The sequence below is a fragment of the Pseudophryne corroboree genome, chromosome 5, assembly GCF_028390025.1.
Source record: "Pseudophryne corroboree isolate aPseCor3 chromosome 5, aPseCor3.hap2, whole genome shotgun sequence".
NCBI lineage: Eukaryota > Metazoa > Chordata > Amphibia > Anura > Myobatrachidae > Pseudophryne > Pseudophryne corroboree.
In genome coordinates, this window is record NC_086448.1 from 122381412 (window position 1) to 122401134 (window position 19723).

The 19723-nt window shown below is 44.9% G+C and overlaps 1 protein-coding gene across 4 annotated transcripts in view; it reads right to left on the bottom strand.

The window, feature by feature from the left end:
- LOC134927346 (protein adenylyltransferase SelO-like) overlaps window positions 1-19723 on the bottom strand; it is a 215337-nt gene that overhangs the window by 40889 nt on the left and 154725 nt on the right. For all 4 annotated transcript variants that reach the window (XR_010177618.1, XM_063921657.1, XM_063921658.1 and 1 more), the window contains one exon: window positions 13489-13618. Coding sequence is in view for 3 of the 4 variants with exons in the window: in XM_063921657.1 (XP_063777727.1) it covers window positions 13489-13618 (130 nt within the window). In the remaining variant the exon portion in view is untranslated. The remainder of the gene's footprint in view (window positions 1-13488; window positions 13619-19723) is intronic.

A 19723-nucleotide genomic window follows, 5' to 3' on the forward strand; every position in this document is an offset into this window, starting at 1 on the left:
AGCGCCAGCAGCAGTAGGCGTTACACGCAAGGATGCATCGGAGGAATCCCAGGCAGGAGAGGAATCGTCAGAATTGCCAGTGACATGGCCTGCAGGACTATTGGCATTCCTGGGGAAGGAGGAAATTGACACTGAGGGAGTTGGTGGGGTGGTTTGCGTGAGCTTGGTTACAAGAGGAAGGGATTTACTGGTCAGTGGACTGCTTCCGCTGTCGCCCAATGTTTTTGAACTTGTCACTGACTTATTATGAATGCGCTGCAGGTGACGTATAAGGGAGGATGTTCCGAGGTGGTTAACGTCCTTACCCCTACTTATTACAGCTTGACAAAGGCAACACACGGCTTGACAAATGTTGTCCGCATTTCTGTTGAAATACTTCCACACCGAAGAGCTGATTTTTTTTGTATTTCCACCAGGCATGTCAACGGCCATATTCCTTCCACGGACAACAGGTGTCTCCCCGGGTGCCTGACTTAAACAAACCACCTCACCATCAGAATCCTCCTTGTCAATTTCCTCCCCAGCGCCAGCAACACCCATATCCTCCTCATCCTGGTGTACTTCAACACTGACATCTTCAATCTGACTATCAGGAACTGGACTGCGGGTGCTCCTTCCAGCACTTGCAGGGGGCGTGCAAATGGTGGAAGGCGCATGCTCTTCACGTCCAGTGTTGGGAAGGTCAGGCATCGCAACCGACACAATTGGACTCTCCTTGTGGATTTGGGATTTCGAAGAACGCACAGTTCTTTGCGGTGCTTTTGCCAGCTTGAGTCTTTTCATTTTTCTAGCGAGAGGCTGAGTGCTTCCATCCTCATGTGAAGCTGAACCACTAGCCATGAACATAGGCCAGGGCCTCAGCCGTTCCTTGCCACTCTGTGTGGTAAATGGCATATTGGCAAGTTTACGCTTCTCCTCCGACAATTTTATTTTAGATTTTGGAGTCCTTTTTTTACTGATATTTGGTGTTTTGGATTTTACATGCTCTGTACTATGACATTGGGCATCGGCCTTGGCAGACGACGTTGCTGGCATTTCATCGTCTCGGCCATGACTAGTGGCAGCAGCTTCAGCACGAGGTGGAAGTGGATCTTGATCTTTCCCTAATTTTGGAACCTCAACATTTTTGTTCTCCATATTTTAATAGGCACAACTAAAAGGCACCTCAGGTAAACAATGGAGATGGATTGATACTAGTATACTTATGGATGGACGAGCGACTGCCGACACAGAGGTAGCTACAGCCGTGGACTACCGTACTGTGTCTGCTGCTAATATAGACTGGATGATAATGAGATGAAATCAATATATATATATATATAATATCACACTAGTACTGCAGCCGGACAGGTAGATATATTTATTATGTAATGACTGATGACGGACCTGCTGGACACTGTCAGCTCAGCAGCACCGCAGACTGCTACAGTAAGCTACTATAGTAGTATGTATAAAGAAGAAAGAAAAAAAAAAAAAACACGGGTAGGTGGTATACAATTATGGATGGACGAGCGACTGCCGACACAGAGGTAGCTACAGCCGTGGACTACCGTACTGTGTCTGCTGCTAATATAGACTGGATGATAATGAGATGAAATCAATATATATATATAATATCACACTAGTACTGCAGCCGGACAGGTAGATATATTTATTATGTAATGACTGATGACGGACCTGCTGGACACTGTCAGCTCAGCAGCACCGCAGACTGCTACAGTAAGCTACTATAGTAGTATGTATAAAGAAGAAAGAAAAAAGAAAAACCACGGGTATGTGGTATACAATTATGGATGGACGAGCGACTGCCGTCACAGAGGTAGCTACAGCCGTGGACTACCGTACTGTGTCTGCTGCTAATATAGACTGGATGATAATGAGATGAAATCAATATATATATATATAATATCACACTAGTACTGCAGCCGGACAGGTAGATATATTTATTATGTAATGACTGATGACGGACCTGCTGGACACTGTCAGCTCAGCAGCACCGCAGACTGCTACAGTAAGCTACTATAGTAGTATGTATAAAGAAGAAAGAAAAAAAAAAAAACTACGGGTAGGTGGTATACAATTATGGATGGACGAGCGACTGCCGACACAGAGGTAGCTACAGCCGTGGACTACCGTACTGTGTCTGCTGCTAATATAGACTGGATGATAATGAGATGAAATCAATATATATATATATATATAATATCACACTAGTACTGCAGCCGGACAGGTAGATATATTTATTATGTAATGACTGATGACGGACCTGCTGGACACTGTCAGCTCAGCAGCACCGCAGACTGCTACAGTAAGCTACTATAGTAGTATGTATAAAGAAGAAAGAAAAAAAAAAAACACGGGTAGGTGGTATACAATTATGGATGGACGAGCGACTGCCGACACAGAGGTAGCTACAGCCGTGGACTACCGTACTGTGTCTGCTGCTAATATAGACTGGATGATAATGAGATGAAATCAATATATATATATATAATATCACACTAGTACTGCAGCCGGACAGGTAGATATATTTATTATGTAATGACTGATGACGGACCTGCTGGACACTGTCAGCTCAGCAGCACCGCAGACTGCTACAGTAAGCTACTATAGTAGTATGTATAAAGAAGAAAGAAAAAAAAAAACCACGGGTAGGTGGTATACAATTATGGATGGACGAGCGACTGCCGACACAGAGGTAGCTACAGCCGTGGACTACCGTACTGTGTCTGCTGCTAGTATAGACTGGATGATAATGAGATGAAATCAATATATATATATATAATATCACACTAGTACTGCAGCCGGACAGGTAGATATATTTATTATGTAATGACTGATGACGGACCTGCTGGACACTGTCAGCTCAGCAGCACCGCAGACTGCTACAGTAAGCTACTATAGTAGTATGTATAAAGAAGAAAGAAAAAAAAAAAACACGGGTAGGTGGTATACAATTATGGATGGACGAGCGACTGCCGAGACAGAGGTAGCTACAGCCGTGGACTACCGTACTGTGTCTGCTGCTAATATAGACTGGATGATAATGAGATGAAATCAATATATATATATATATATATAATATCACTAGTACTGCAGCCGGACAGGTATATATATTTATTATGTAATGACTGATGACGGACCTGCTGGACACTGTCAGCTCAGCAGCACCGCAGACTGCTACAGTAAGCTACTATAGTAGTATGTATAAAGAAGAAGAAAGAAAGAAAAAAACGGGTAGGTGGTATACAATATTATATATATATTATATACAATTATATATATACATATATATATATATATATATATATATTAAACTGGTGGTGATTATTAAACTGGTGGTCAGGTCACTGGTCACACTATCAGCAACTTGCAAGTAGTACTCCTAAGCAGACAATCACAATATATATTATACTGGTGGTCAGTGTGGTCACAATGGCAGTGTGGCACTCTGGCAGCAAAAGTGTGCACTGTACGTTATATGTACTCCTGAGTCCTGCTCTCAGACTCTAACTGCTCCCCACTGTCAGTGTCTCCCCCACAAGTCAGATATACATTATACAGTCACACTATCTATCTATCACTTCAGCAAGTAGTAGTACTCCTCCTAATGCTCCCCAAAATTACTACTGTGTCTCTCTCTACTCTAGTCTCACTCTCTTCTCTATAAACGGAGAGGACGCCAGCCACGTCCTCTCCCTATGAATCTCAATGCACGTGTGAAAATGGCGGCGACGCGCGGCTCCTTATATAGAATCCGAGTCTCGCGATAGAATCCGAGCCTCGCGAGAATCCGACAGCGGGATGATGACGTTCGGGCGCGCTCGGGTTAACCGAGCAAGGCGGGAAGATCCGAGTCGCTCGGCCCCGTGTAAAAAAAAATGAAGTTCGGGCGGGTTCGGATTCCGAGGAACCGAACCCGCTCATCTCTAGTATTTACCCTGCACAGAAACAAAATAACCCACCCAATTCTAACTCTCTCTGCACATGTTATATCTGCCTCCCCTGCAGTGCACATGGTTTTGCCCATTAGAGAACAATTTTGCTGCTGCGATCAGGTCTGAATTAGGCCCTAAGTGCTATGAGAGTTTGTCTACAGCAGGGCCCTCATTCCGAGTTGTTCGCTCGCTAGCTGCTTTTAGCAGCATTGCACACGCTAGGCCGCCGGCCGCCGCCCTCTGGGAGTGTATCTTAGCTTAGCAGAATAGCGAACGAAAGATTAGCAAAACTGATACTAAATAATTCCTTGCAGTTTCTGAGTAGCTCCAGACCTACTCCTAGATTGCGATCAGCTCGGTCCGTTAAGTTCCTGGTTTGACATCATAAACACGCCCTGCGTTCGGCCAGCCACTCCCCCGTTTCTCCAGCCACTCCTGCGTTTTTACCTGGCACGCCTGCGTTTTTTAGCACACTCCCTGAAAACGCCATGTTGCCGCCCAGAAACACCCACTTCCTGTCAATCACACTACGATCACTCGAGCGCTGAAGAAACGCCGCTCGAGCCTGTATAAATCTACTAAGTTTTGTGTTAAATAACTAAGCGCATGCGCGCTGCGTACCATGCGCATGCGCATTTTCTACCTAATCGCTCCGTTGCGAAAAACGGCAACGAGCGAACAACTCGGAATGACCCCCCATATACGGTACACATCTCGGTGCACATGACATGGGGATACTCAGATAGATTTGAATTGCCCTGGACAAGGTGCATTTCCTGTACATTTAGACACAATAAACACTACATTTTCTACATAACTTTTCTTCTAAAAATACCATATATTATGTAAATACAGGTTATGTTCCTTAGGTCAGTATCTACATTAAAACAAAGTTTCTTTCAGTTGTAATCCAGCCCTCACTTTCTTCCTTAACTGCATACTTTTTTTTCTCTGCAATTGCTGTATATTATTCCAGCAATACTTGACTACTCAGTTTCCTGATTCCTGTCAGAGATTTAACAGCAATTATTGTGCCACTTTCTCTCTAATAAGTAGTAATAATGAAAGTGCATGTTCCAGTACTTTGTGATTAGTATTTTTTTTTGACTCTATAACAAATGTACTATATTAAGGCTGCTTTTATATAATGCATCTGCGATACACGTTCACTGTCTTATGGCGCCCTCTGCTGGTGTATCAGATAATGACTATAAAGAACAACAACAGGCTTTGACATATGCAGTATAGAGATAACAGTGTCTACAGATGAGATTCAGCTGGGTACAGATTTGTTTACTCCAGTGACCTGCGGTGAGGTGATTGGCTGGGGAGGCACTGAGATAGATAGATATATATATATACATATATATATAGTGGTCGAACTGGAAATTTTGAAGTGGGGGAATGCAAAAGTCAAGGATGCAATTATTTTGGCGCGCGCTCCAGAAAAGGGGGCGTGCTCACCCAAGAAGGGGCGTGTCCAGTGTAGTAGAACCCCTTGTACTATCTAGTACTGGTGCCCCTTTCACCTTATAGCACACGGTACGAGCTGAAATTCACATTATAGCACACGGTACGAGCCGAAATTCACATTGTAGCACACTGAATGAGCCGAAATTCACATTGTAGCACACTGAATGAGCCGAAATTCACATTGTAGCACACTGAATGAGACGAAATTCACATTGTAGCACACTGAATGAGCCGAAATTCACATTGTAGCACACTGAATGAGTCGAAATTCTCCTTGTAGCACACTGAATGAGCCGAAATTCACATTGTAGCACACTGAATGAGCCGAAATTCACATTGTAGCACACTGAATGAGCCGAAATTCACATTGTAGCACACTGAATGAGCCGAAAATCACATTGTAGCACACTGAATGAGCCGAAATTCACATTGTAGCACACTGAATGAGCCGACATTCACATTGTAGCACACTGAATGAGCCGAAATTCACATTGTAGCACACTGAATGAGCCGACATTCACATTGTAGCACACTGAATGAGCCGAAATTCACATTGTAGCACACTGAATGAGCCGACATTCACATTGTAGCACACTGAATGAGCCGAAATTCACCTTGTAGCACACTGAATGAGCCGAAATTCACCTTGTAGCACACTGAATGAGCCGACATTCACATTGTAGCACACTGAATGAGTCGAAATTCACCTTGTAGCACACTGAATGAGCCAAAATTCACCTTGTAGCACACTGAATGAGCCGAAATTCACATTGTAGCACTCTGAATGAGCCGAAATTCACCTTGTAGCACCCTGAATGAGCCGAAATTCACCTTGTAGCACACTGAATGAGCCGAAATTCACATTGTAGCACACTGAATGAGCCGAAATTCACATTGTAGCACACTGAATGAGCCGAAATTCACATTGTAGCACACTGAATGAGTCGAAATTCTCCTTGTAGCACACTGAATGAGCCAAAATTCACCTTGTAGCACACTGAATGAGCCGAAATTCACATTGTAGCACACTGAATGAGCCGACATTCACATTGTAGCACACTGAATGAGCCGACATTCACATTATAGCACACTGAATGAGCCGAAATTCACATTGTAGCACACTGAATGGGCCGAAATTCACATTGTAGCACACTGAATGAGCCGAAATTCACATTGTAGCACACTGAATGAGCCGAAATTCACATTTTAGCACACTGAATGAGTCGAAATTCTCCTTGTAGCACACTGAATGAGCCAAAATTCACCTTGTAGCACACTGAATGAGCCGAAATTCACATTGTAGCACTCTGAATGAGCCGAAATTCACCTTGTAGCACCCTGAATGAGCCAAAATTCACCTTGTAGCACACTGAATGAGCCAAAATTCACATTGTAGCACACTGAATGAGCCGAAATTCACATTGTAGCACACTGAATGAGCCGAAATTCACATTGTAGCACACTGAATGAGCCGACATTCACATTGTATTGAATGAGCCGAAAATCACATTGTAGCACACTGAATGAGCCGAAAATCACATTGTAGCACACTGAATGATCCGAAATTCACATTGTAGCACACTGAATGAGCCGACATTAACATTGTAGCACAGTGAATGAGCTGAAATTCACATTATAGCACACTGAATGAGCCGAAATTCACATTGTAGCACACTGAATGAGCCAACATTCACATTGTAGCACACTGAATGAGCCGAAATTCACCTTGTAGCACCCTGAATGAGCCGAAATTCACCTTGTAGCACACTGAATGAGCCGACATTCACATTGTAGCACACTGAATGATCCGAAATTCACATTGTAGCACACTGAATGATCCGAAATTCACATTGTAGCACACTGAATGAGCCGACATTAACATTGTAGCACAATGAATGAGCCGAAATTCACATTATAGCACACTGAATGAGCCGAAATTCACATTGTAGCACACTGAATAAGCCGACATTCACATTGTAGCACACTGAATGAGCCGACATTCACATTATAGCACACTGAATGAGCCGAAATTCACATTGTAGCACAATGAATGAGCCGAAATTCACATTGTAGCACACTGAATGAGCTGAAATTCACCTTGTAGCACACTGAATGAGCCAAAATTCACCTTGTAGCACACTGAATGAGCCGAAATTCACATTGTAGCACTCTGAATGAGCCGAAATTCACCTTGTAGCACCCTGAATGAGCCGAAATTCACCTTGTAGCACACTGAATGAGCCGACATTCACATTATAGCACACTGAATGAGCCGAAATTCACATTGTAGCACACTGAATGAGCCGAAATTCACATTGTAGCACACTGAATGAGCCGAAATTCACATTGTAGCACACTGAATGAGCCAACAGTCACATTATACCACACTGAATGAGCCGGAATTCACATTGTAGCACACTGAATGAGCCGAAATTCACATTACATCACACTGAATGAGCTGAAATTCACATTATATCACACTGAATGAGCTAAAATTGTGACAGCAGGGACAGCCAGAGTGACAGCAGAGACAGGGAGAGAGAGAGTGACGGCAGGGAAAGAGAGCGTGACGACAGGGAGAGAGAGAGTGATGGCAGGGAGAGAGAGAGTGACGACAGGGAGAGAGAGAGTGACGACAGGGAGAGAGAGAGAGTGTGACGACAGTGACAGCAGGGAGAGAGAGTGACAGTAGGGACAGTAACGACAGGGAGAGAGGGTGACGGCAGGGGAAGATTACCTGAATGTGGTTGGCGGAGGCACCCATGGGCAGCGGCGGTGATAAGGAGTCCTTTGGTGCGATGAGGTCCTTCTGACCGCCATTTGTTGCGGCTGAGCGGCTGAGCGGCTGGTGGCTGACGGCGGTAAGCGGCGGGCGGCTGGCGGTGGTGAGCGGCTGGCCAGGGGCGTAAGTTAATACCAGACGCCCGGAGGCGAAAAAGATCATATTGCCCCCCCCCACTCAGCCCAGTTCAGGTATACACACAAAGACACATATACACGCATACACACACTTACATATATAAAAATACACACCCAGCCACATTTACAAACACACACACACACATTATACCACTTATACACAAATAGCCACACATATATAGCCACATATCTACATACTCACAGTCACACACACGCAGCCACATTTACACACACACACACATGTCCCCACACTGACACTCTCCTCCATTAGTTCCAGACTGAGCTGTCAGTGGGGCAGGAGCCGGGTTGGCGGGCGGCTGGGCGGCTGTGAGCCACGGCTTTTCATGCGGGAGTCGGGCGGTTGTGAGCTGTCAGTGGGGCGGGGGACGGGAGCCGGGCTGGCGGCGGCGGGCGGCTGGGCCGCTGTGAGCTGCGGCTTTTCATGCGGGAGCCAGGCGGTTGTGAGCCGTGGGAGCCGGGGGCAGGTAAGGAGTGGAGCGGGGATGGGACATGGGAGAAGGGATGAGCTACAAGCTAGTAGGTGGTGACGGGACCAAAATTACCGCTATGACAGTGATGGGCATGCTTTCAGATACGCTGAAAGCACGCCCCTGCTGTTCACCTGCACTTGGACAGGTGCCGCTTCCATTAGTTTTTTCAATGGGCTTTTACAGCCCTCTGCTTGTCCCCGCCCCCTGCTTCCGGCTGATCATAATGGAGAGCAGGAGGCACCGTTCTCGGTGCCGCACAAATACATTTCATCAGCCATTTAAACTGAAAAATTATTAACATAATATAAATAAAATACTTATGACACAGAATATGTGTCATAAGTATCTTCTTTGTATTATTTTAATAATTAATCACAGGGGAGGCACTGCCTCCCCTGCCTCCCCTGACTGCACGGTTTACTCTGCATAAAAAGTAAAAGTATTACTATAAAACATGTATCACCGTCTACTTAATCGATATGTACTTTATAAAAATATACTAATGAGATGAATTTAAGGATTCATTTCTATAATCAAATGCTGGGTAAAGCATATTTTCAAGAAGCTGAACAACTAAATCTTTATGACACATGGTGGTTTATTTAAAGGCCATTTTTTTTATCTATTTCAAACTGAGCTAAATTTATGTTGTGTTTCTGGGGCTAAAATACACATTCACTAACACACATTTTTTATATTGATTTATAAATGTTATAGCCCTTTTCGACCAAACTTAAATTCTGGGTCATTGCCGTGGCAACCTGGGTACAAGTTTGGTGGGAAAAGGTCTGAGAAAAAAAACCTAGTTCACATTGAGGGGGTAATTCAGACAGAGGAGGGGGGGGGGGGGGGCAGTGGTGCAAGTAGAAATATTTTCTTAGGGGTACTGAGTGGCGAAAAATGGGCATGGTCATGTATTGTGAGGGGGCATGGCCACATGCTGCTAGTGGGAGTGGCTACATGACACTGGCGGCGTGGCCCCACGACAGCCACTTTTGGGGGGGAATCTGGAGACAAGGCTAAAAATATATAGTGATACCTCCAGTACAGGTTGAGTCTCCCTTATCCAAAATGCTTGGGACCAGAGGTATTTTGGATATGGGATTTTTCCGTATTTTGGAATAATTGCATACCATAATGAGATATCATGGTGATGGGACCTAAATCTAAGCACAGAATGCATTTATGTTACATATACACCTCATACACACAGCCTGAAGGTCATTTTAGCCAATATTTTTTATAACTTTGTGCATTAAACAAAGTGTGTCTACATTCACACAATTCATTTATGTATACCTTATACACACAGCCTGAAAGTCATTTAACACAATATTTTTAATAACTTTGTGTATTAAACAAAGTTTGTGTACATTGAGCCACAGAAAACAAAGATTTCACTATCTCACTCTCACTCAAAAAAGTCCGTATTTCGGAATATTCCGTATTTCGGAATATTTGGATATGGGATACTCAACCTGTATAATAGAAATATACAGTAATGCCCCCAATTTAATAACAATATATAGTAATGCCTCCATTATAACAGGAAAATACAGCCACTGTCGCACTCCCAGTAACCCTGACAAAGTGGGAGGAGCCGTCATGCTGCCAAGCACCATGGTCTTGTTGCTTTGTGGCACATTATAATTGTGGTAATGTGGCTGCCAAATTCTTAAGGGTACTCCGTACCGGAGTGTACCCGCATACTTGCCCCCCTGGGGTGGGGTGGGTTATTTTGTTTCTGTGCAGGGTAAATACTGGCTGCTTTATTTTTACACTGCAAATTAGATTGCAGATTGAACACACCCCACCCAAATCTAACTCTCTCTGCACATGTTAAATCTGCCTCCCCTGCAGTGCACATGGTTTTGCCCAACTTCTAACAAAAATCCTGCTGCGATCAACTTGGAATTACCCCCCATATCTCCCTTGACAGTCCCACCCGTCCTCTTCGCTCTGCTACTGCACGCCGACTCTCCTGCCTACTGATTACTTCCTCTCACTCCTATCGCCAAAATTTTTCACGTGCTGCTCCCTTTCTCTGGAATTCTCTACCTCTACCCTTCAGACTCTCCCCCTCCCTACAGAACTTCAAACGGGCTCTTAAGACCCACTTCTTTACCAAACCCAGCCAAATCTCATCCTAACCCTCTGTCCCATGCTCGGTCTACCCCATCTGTGTCACCCCTGTCTGTCTGCCCCTCCCCTTTAGAATGTAAGCTCTCACGAGTAGGGCCCTCTTGCCTCATGTGCTTATCCTTTTCTTACTTTAATAATCCTCAACTGCCCAAATCCTGCAGTTTTTAGGCCACCTTGAAACTTATCTCTATGTCGTTTACTGGTGTAGTTATGCTTAGTTACCCTGTACTTGTCCTATATTGTTTTCAACTGTATGTCACTGTTTTCCTGTTTTGATTATGTGCATATGCACTCTGTAATTGGGCGCTGCGAAACCCTTGTGGCGCCATATAAAGGATATTAATAATAATGACACCCCAAAAAAGGAGGTGTATGGCTCTCTAAGTCGACCTGGAAAAGGTCGAAATTAGATTTTTATTTTTATTTGGTGTCATTTACTCCGTAAAGTGACCAGGAACCCCAATTAGTGCACCGCGTTCTCTCGCATGGCTCGCTTCACTCGCCACGCTTCAGGCAAGGTGCAGCGCTGCGCTCAGCGCAGGTTACTATTCCCAGTCGTAGTCCACGTGGATCATAAAGTATGAAAAAAGTAAAAGAAATATATTTTTTTTTAAAAGAAGTCATGTCGCCCTTTTCATGCGACATGTCAACCTTTTAACCATGTCAACCTTTAGTCGGCATTATCCATGTCGACCAAGCATCTGGATACCGAAAAGTAGACATCAAACATTGAGGATGATCAGTTTGATTGTAACTTTACAAAAGTTACTGTTTATTTTGTTCAATATAGACGTTTCCATGTATTCCAATATAGATTATTTTTCCATCTATTAACGATTGTTTCTGTTAGTTTGTTCCATGGCATTCTTCATTGTTGTTCTTGTTGTTTTATCGCTGGTCATTCCGAGTTGTTCGCTCGCTGACGATTTTCGCAGTGCAGCGATCAAGTGAAAAAATGGAAAAAATGCGCATGCGCATGGTACGCAGTGCGCATGCGCATGGTACGCAGTGCGCATGCACTAAGTACTTTCACACAAAACTTTGTAGATTTACACAAGCTCGAGCGACGTTTTTTCATCGCTCGAGTGATCGTAGTGTGATTGACAGGAAGTGGGTGTTTCTGGGCGGAAACTGGCCGCTTTCAGGGAGTGTGCTAAAAAACACAGGCGTGCCAGGTAAAAACGCAGGAGTGGCTGGAGAAACGGGGGAGTGGCTGGCCGAACGCAGGGCGTGTTTGTGACGTCAAACCAGGAACTAAACGGACTGAGGTGATCGCAATCTAGGAGTAGGTCTGGAGCTGCTCAGAAACTGCAGCAAATTATTTAGTAGCAGTTCTGCTAATCTTTCGTTCGCTATTTTGCTAAGCTAAGATACACTCCCAGAGGGCGGCCGCCTACAGTTTGCAATGCTGTTAAAAGCAGCTAGCGAGCGAACAACTCGGAATGAGGGCCATCATCCGTTATGTTACTCATGACCATGTTCATGATGTTCTGTCTCATCTATATTGGCCCCCTCTGACAATCCCATTATACCCCAAGCCTTGGTATCTTTACTTCCAGTGGGAGCTGGTCAATTAATTGAATATGGGCCGAGGACTCTGAAAAAAGGTGTGACTAGAGAGACTTCCATATCAGAGTATTAACCACTTGCCTGGAATGGTCGCATCAGATGCAACTATGCCTGCAAGTGCTCTATCTGGCCTGGTCGCACAGGATGCGACCAGTCAGATAAACTGTGTTATCAGCGGCAGGGAAGAGAAACTTGCCTCCACTGCTGCTGTCAGAGGGTTCCGGTCCCTCTGCCTCCCCGCACTCTCCCCCACTAATTGCCGTGCTGTCGATCACTGCTGATCGGTCAGCACGGCAGGATCCCCCCCCCCCAGCGGCTGCAGACAATGGCAGCTGCTGGGGAGTGTAAATTAACCCTCCCAAGCCACCCCCAGACCTCCGCCCCCTGTATACCTGGAAGCTGTCCCGGCTTTCAAAATGAAAGCCGCGATGTTCCGATGGTCGCGATGTTCCCGATCAATGTTTGGATGTTTGAAAATATATTTTTAGAAGAAATAAAAATAAATATTTTTTTTTTACTTTTATTTTTAACTAAAATCATTTTGGATAGGGTTAAATTCATGTTCTTCACCTAATTCACTCATAAAAAAACCCAGACAATTTTGGAGCGATTTTTGGCAAAATAGTTTGTCAGTGAAGTGGTTAATACCCAATCATTTATTAAACACAGGAAGCAATCTAGAACAGAAGTGGGAGATTACAGACGCTGCAGTCAGCTGACATCTGTAACTCTTACACTTCGTGGACTATGGTCTACACAAGTGAAACAAAATGAGTCCTTACGTGGATGTTGGCTATCCTTCCAGTTGGCCATCGCTCTGGTGTTTAATAAGGATCGGTCTTTCTTTACATCTATATACAGCATTTTCCACCTGTCAATGGTCATTTATCAACATAACATTTTCTAAACTGTCATGATCCTCCCAGGGAGTCACTGACACAGGGCGGAATACTCACAGCTGTTCTTGCCTGTTGTCCATAAGGGGTTTCAAAGCTAGAAGCAGCTTGTTCAGATTAAACATTCCAACATTGGCCTGTGCTCCGATCTTGTACCTCCCTTCGTCGTCAGATGTGTTTGGAACATAATCTATTTAAAGCAAACAAGCCGTGTATTAGCAAGGTACGGGAAAAGAAAAGGTAGTTCAAATAAATAGCCAAGACAGCCTTCTCAACAAAGGACATTATTTCTGACTTGATAACTAAATGGATAACTTAGATGGAATTCCAACCTCCCCTTTCGGAGCTCTGCAGTCTACGCTGTATTTATTTTCACAGGACGGGCTACAGATTTCCAGATGCTGTCCGCCATTGTCCTACTAGCAGTCACAAGGCAATTGATTTCTAGTGGTACATAATAAACGTTCCTTGTTATGTTAACCAGAGTAATCTGTGTGTAAATTGTGGCAGGAACATGATGCCCATCTATCATCTAAAACATTTGTTTTCTTTTCAAAATATGTTAAACCCTTCCGTGCCCGGGGCAGAGTATCAGCGTATCCCCCGTTTTCTTCTGCTTTGCAGACAATTGGAAAATATAAATAAAAAAGTCAGAACTCACATTTTTCTACTCTTCGGGATAAGACTTTTGTTGTGTGAGATCAGCCATGCTGTACATAATAATTAGGTCAAAGAGGAAGTGAAACAGTTCTGACACCAGTTTATGGACAAAGTTCATATATATAGACGTTAATGTTGTCAAACATGTGCATTAAAAAAACACTGACTAGCAGTATTCTGGCCATCTCCCATGTACTGGAGCTGTGTGTACCTACCTACATATTACTGCATATGCACAAGACTATGCTAACTCACTGATACAGCAGGGAAAGAGGTAAACGAGGAGAAGGAGTGAGGTGGCCTTTCATAATGATGGCTATAATATCATACTGCTTAGGCCACAGCTCTTATCTGCCAAAACAAGGAGATTGCCCATCCCTGAATGAGGATGTCCTATTCCTTTTTAGGGACTGGAAGTCAGAACTATCATCAGTCTGGACTGTTGATAATTGCCTTCAACTTCCTCCTCTGTCCACCTGATCCTGACCTATCTCCTTCCCATTCTGCCCTTGATATCACTACTGACTTTACAACCAGTATCAAAGCCATCTGAAACACAATCTACCAACCCAGTTTCCTCCTAGTCCCCTGCTAACCCCCACACTCCCCTTATAATGCTGTCTCCTTCTCCCCTACCTCCGGGGATTAAGCCAGCATCCTGCTATCTTCATCCCCCCCTCTCGACCTGCTCATTTGACCTAAATCCATCACACCTACTATGCTCCTCATCCTGGTGCTTGAGTGCTCCCTCCATTGTCTCTCATGTTTCTAGCTGCCTGTTAGCAATCTCCTCCTGGATGTCTCCGTACTTCCTGAAGCTTAACTAGACCAATACCAAACTCTCTGCTTTCACCCCTTCCACAGTTACCCCCTCTCTCTCACTGTTGATAACATCACACTCTCTTCTGTCCTCCATGTGGGCAGCCTCGTTGTCATCCCACTTTCTCCATCACTCCCCACATTCAGGCCACCTCTCAATCCTACTACTACAATCTCTGTAACATCTACAGGATCCAGCCTTTCCTCACACCGGAGCTCTTGTCTGCCGCTTTGACTACTGTAACCTCCTCCTTTTCGCTTTCCTTAATGTCACCTATCCTTAACCCTGCTGCTTGTCTCATTTTTGCAGCTTCTGCCTTCCACCTCCACCACTGGCTCACAATCCCTCTCAGAATCCAGTTCAAACCCCTCACGCTCACATATAAAGCCTTTAGGGGTCTATTTACTAAGCCCTGGAGAGAGATAACGTAGATGGAAATAAAGTATCAACCAACCAGCTACTAAATGTCATTGTTCAAACACAGCCTGTAACATAGCTAAGAGCTGGTTGGTTTGTACTTTATCTCTGTCCACTTTATCTCTCTCCAAGGCTTAGTATATAGACCACTTAATCAGTCATGCCCATCTACATCTACAACATCATTCCAGTCCACACTCCCAACCACCCCCTCTTCTCCTCTGACTACCACCTCATCATAGCTCCAGTAATTTCGCCCCTCGCTTGCCTCAAAGAATTCCCCCGCACCACCTCCCTCCTCTCACATGAACTCACACCGTCACCAAGTCTGACTACCTTACACTTTGCCCCACCTTAAAAGTGCACTAAAAACTCATAATATTATTACATCCTATCAGCAATTGCCTCATGTACTCATACATTCCCTCAACCTTGTCTTCACGATTCAGCATTCAACTGTTCACCCCCTCCCTTACAACCAGCGCTACTGGTCTTTACCTGCTTGTCTCTCTCAGCGACTGTGATACGAATACCCTGCTCACCCATAAGATGTTCCTCCCCCCTGCGACTCACCACTGCCTGCTCCAACAAGCTAAAGAGAGTTGCCGTATCCCCCACATGGTATATGTTACTCTAAGTCCACGATTTTGCTGCAGTGTTTGGTATTCTTGCTATGTACTCATGTGTTGTACTTATACTTCTTATTTTATGTCTGCATCATATATACGGCACAGTGAATACTTTGTGGTCCCTAATAAATAAAAGATGATAATATGCCTAAGTGCTGTGACTTTTTATGATAGTATACTTAAGCGGTCATTCAGACCCGGCCGCATCAGAGGCCCCCAGTGCAGTTTGCCGATGGCGACAAATGGAGCATGTGCAGCGGCCGCACAGACGCTGCATAGCAGGACTCATTGTGGCCACATCCCCAATGTATGCGAACACAATGTGACTGACAGCAGCAGGAATTTGCGGGGTGGCGACGTGGTGGGCCGGGACAGCCTGACAGGCCTGACAATGACCAGGGGTCAACCTTGGTTCCAAGGCGTCCGCATTTTGGGTGGAGTCCTCACACATGCTGAGTGGCCCCCAGCATGTGCAGAGATGAACGCAGATCTGGCCGTGTATGCAGCGTTCTGCAATTGTCTCTGAATAAACCCCTTAATGTACTTACTGTATGTATGTCATATTACTAGTAGTACATTTAAGGGAAGATGTACTAAGCCTTGGAATGTGAAGAGAGATAAAATACCAGCCAATCAGTTCCTAAATGCCATATTACAGGCTGTGTCTAAAAAGATGTCAGTTTAGAGCTGATTGTACTTTATTTCTCTCCACTTTATCACTTTTCAAGGCTTAGTACATCTACCCCCATGATTACTGTGCTAGTGCATACAAAGGTAGCAGGCTAGAGGGTCAATGCTTTACTCTAAAGCGCAGAAACCAACAGCAACTAATTAGCTATAAACTTTAATCTTCTAAGCCATAGGTTCTCAAACTCGGTCCTCAGGACCCCACACAGTGCATGTTTTCCAGGTCTCGTCACAGAATCGCAAGTGAAATATTTAGCTCCACCTGTGGATATTTTACAATGTGTCAATGAGTAATGAATACGCCTGTGCACCTGCTGGGTTACCTACAAAACATGCACCGTGTGGGGTCCTGAGGACCGAGTTTGAGAACCTGTGTTCTAAGCCATGAAACCATTTTTGTGATTGGTTGCTATAACTTTAGTGCACATTTTAAATTTGAAGCAATATTAGCAATTAATATCTATATGTGTCACAGACTACATAGCAGAACACTTAAGGTGCATATACACAGATTCGGGCTAATCCTGATTCTCACTATGCGACAGGGGCTAGGTCGGCATCGCAAGCACATAATGAGTGTGCTTGCGATACTGACTATGTGCGATTTTGGCTAAGTGTCAATTTTGACTATCTTTTCTATGAGATAGTCAAAATTTACTTGCCTGCACAGTCTATCTAGGCCTGCGATGCTGACCGCGCGGGCCCGCACGGGACCGCGCATCGGCATCGAATCAGGATCGCAAGGTGACTTTCACCTTGCGATCTGCACTAACTTTTCTTACGATCTTGACTATATAGTCAAAATCGTAAGAAAATATCTCACTGTGTGTACACACCATTACACATACAGATCTCAAAGTATTAAGTTCTGATACCGAGACAGACCAGGGAAATACAATAGTTACTGTATAAATGGGTTTTATAGAAAACAAACCTATAAATAGCAGGATGCAAATGTGTGATTTCAAAATTGTACAAAATATAAAATTAGCATTAAATGCCACATTCTATGTGTGTGTTTGGGCTAAGGGCCTAATTCAGACCTGATCGCAATAGCAAAATCTTTCTCTAATGGGTAAAACCATGTGCAGGGGGGGCAGATATAACATGTGCAGAGAGAGTTAGATTTGGGTGGGGTGTGTTCAACTGAAATCTAAATTGCAGTGTAAAAATAAAGCAGCCAGTATTTACCCTGCACAGAAACAATATAACCCACCCAAATGTAACTCTCTCTGCATATGTTATATCTGCCCCCCCCCCCCCCCCCCCCCTGTAGTGCACATGGGGGGTAATTCCAAGTTGATTGCAGCAGGAATTCTGTTAGCAACTGGGCAAAACCATGTGCACTGCAGGGGAGGCAGATATAACATGTGCAGAGAGAGTTAGATTTGGGTGTGGTGTGTTCAATCTGCAATCTTACTTGCAGTGTAAAAATAAAGCAGCCAGTATTACCCTGCACAGAAATAAAATAACCCACCCAAATCACCGATTTTTCAAATCAGGCTTGCCAGCTATGCTGGCGGACAGGACTGTCCTGCAAGAAGCCGTCCAGAAGTTGGTGGAGGCAAAGGTCATTGTGCCAGTACCACCTCATATGCAAAACAAGGGTTACTATTCGAACCTTTTCGTGGTACCGAAACCGGATGGTTCGGTCAGGCCCATTTTGAACTTAAAATCACTGAACCCCTTTCTGCGGGAGTTCAAGTTCAAGATGAAATCTCTAAAGGCAGTGATATCAGGTCTGGAGGAGGGGGAATTCCTGGCATCCCTGGATATCAAGAATGCGTACCACCACATTCTGATTTGGCTGCCGCATCAAGCTTATCTTCGATTCGCACTGTTGGACTGTCATTTTCAGTTCCAGGCCCTGCCATTCAGCCTCTCCACAGCACCGAGGGTGTTCACCAAATTCTCCTCCGCAGACAGGGGGTGAACATAATTCCATATTTGGACGATCTGCTGATAAAAGCATCATCCAAGGAGAAGCTGTTACGGTCCATAGCTCTCACGACCCAGCTTCTCAGGGAACATGGCTGGTTCCTAAATCTTCCAAAGTCACATCTGGAACCAACCAGGAGGTTGTCCTTTCTGGGAATGATCCTCGACACGGAAGTGCAGAGGGTGTTTCTTCCAGAGGAAAAAGCGTTGTTGATACAAACAATGGTCCGGGATGTCCTGAAGCCAACCCGGGTGTCGGTTCATCAGTGCATTTGCCTTCTGGAAAAGATGGTGGCCTCTTACGAGGCCCTGCAGTACGGGAGGTTTCAAGCTCGGTCTTTCCAACTGGATCTCATGGACAAGTGGTCGGTATCCCATCTACACATGCACCAGAGAATACGTCTGTCTCCAAAGGCCAGGATTTCACTCTTCTGGTGGCTGCAACTGTCTCACCTTCTGGAGGGCCTCAGGTTCGGGATTCAGGACTGGATTCTTCTAACCACGGATGCAAGTCTCCGGGGCTGGGGCGCAGTCACTCAAGGGGAAACCTTCCAAGGAAGGTGGTCAAATCTGGAAGCCAGCCTGCCGAAAAATATTCTGGAACTAAGAGCCGTCTACAACGGTCTTCTTCAAGCAGCCCATCTTCTGAGAAATCGAGCCGTTCAAGTCCATTCGGACAATGTGACAACGGTGGCTTACATAAACCGACAGGGCTGAAAGAAGAGCAGAGTTGCAATGTCAGAGGTAACAAGAATCATCCTCTGGGCAGAGAAACACGCGTTGGCGCTGTCAGCAATCTTCATTCCGGAAGTAGACAACTGGGAAGCGGACTTCCTCAGCAGACACGATCTCCATCCAGGGGAGTGGGGTCTCCATCCTGAGGTGTTCAAGGAGATAACAGATCATTGGGGCGTACCCCAGATCGACATGATGGCCTCTCGTCTCAACAAGAAGCTTCGGCGGTATTGTTCCAGGTAGAGGGACCTGCAAGCAGTGGCGGTGGACGCCCTAGTGACTCTGTGGGTGTTCCCGTCGGTGTACGCGTTTCCTCCACTTCCACTCATCTCAAGAGTTCTAAAGCTCATATGGAGAACAAGGGCTCAAGCAATCCGTATTGCTCCAGACTGGCCAAGAAGGGCTTGGT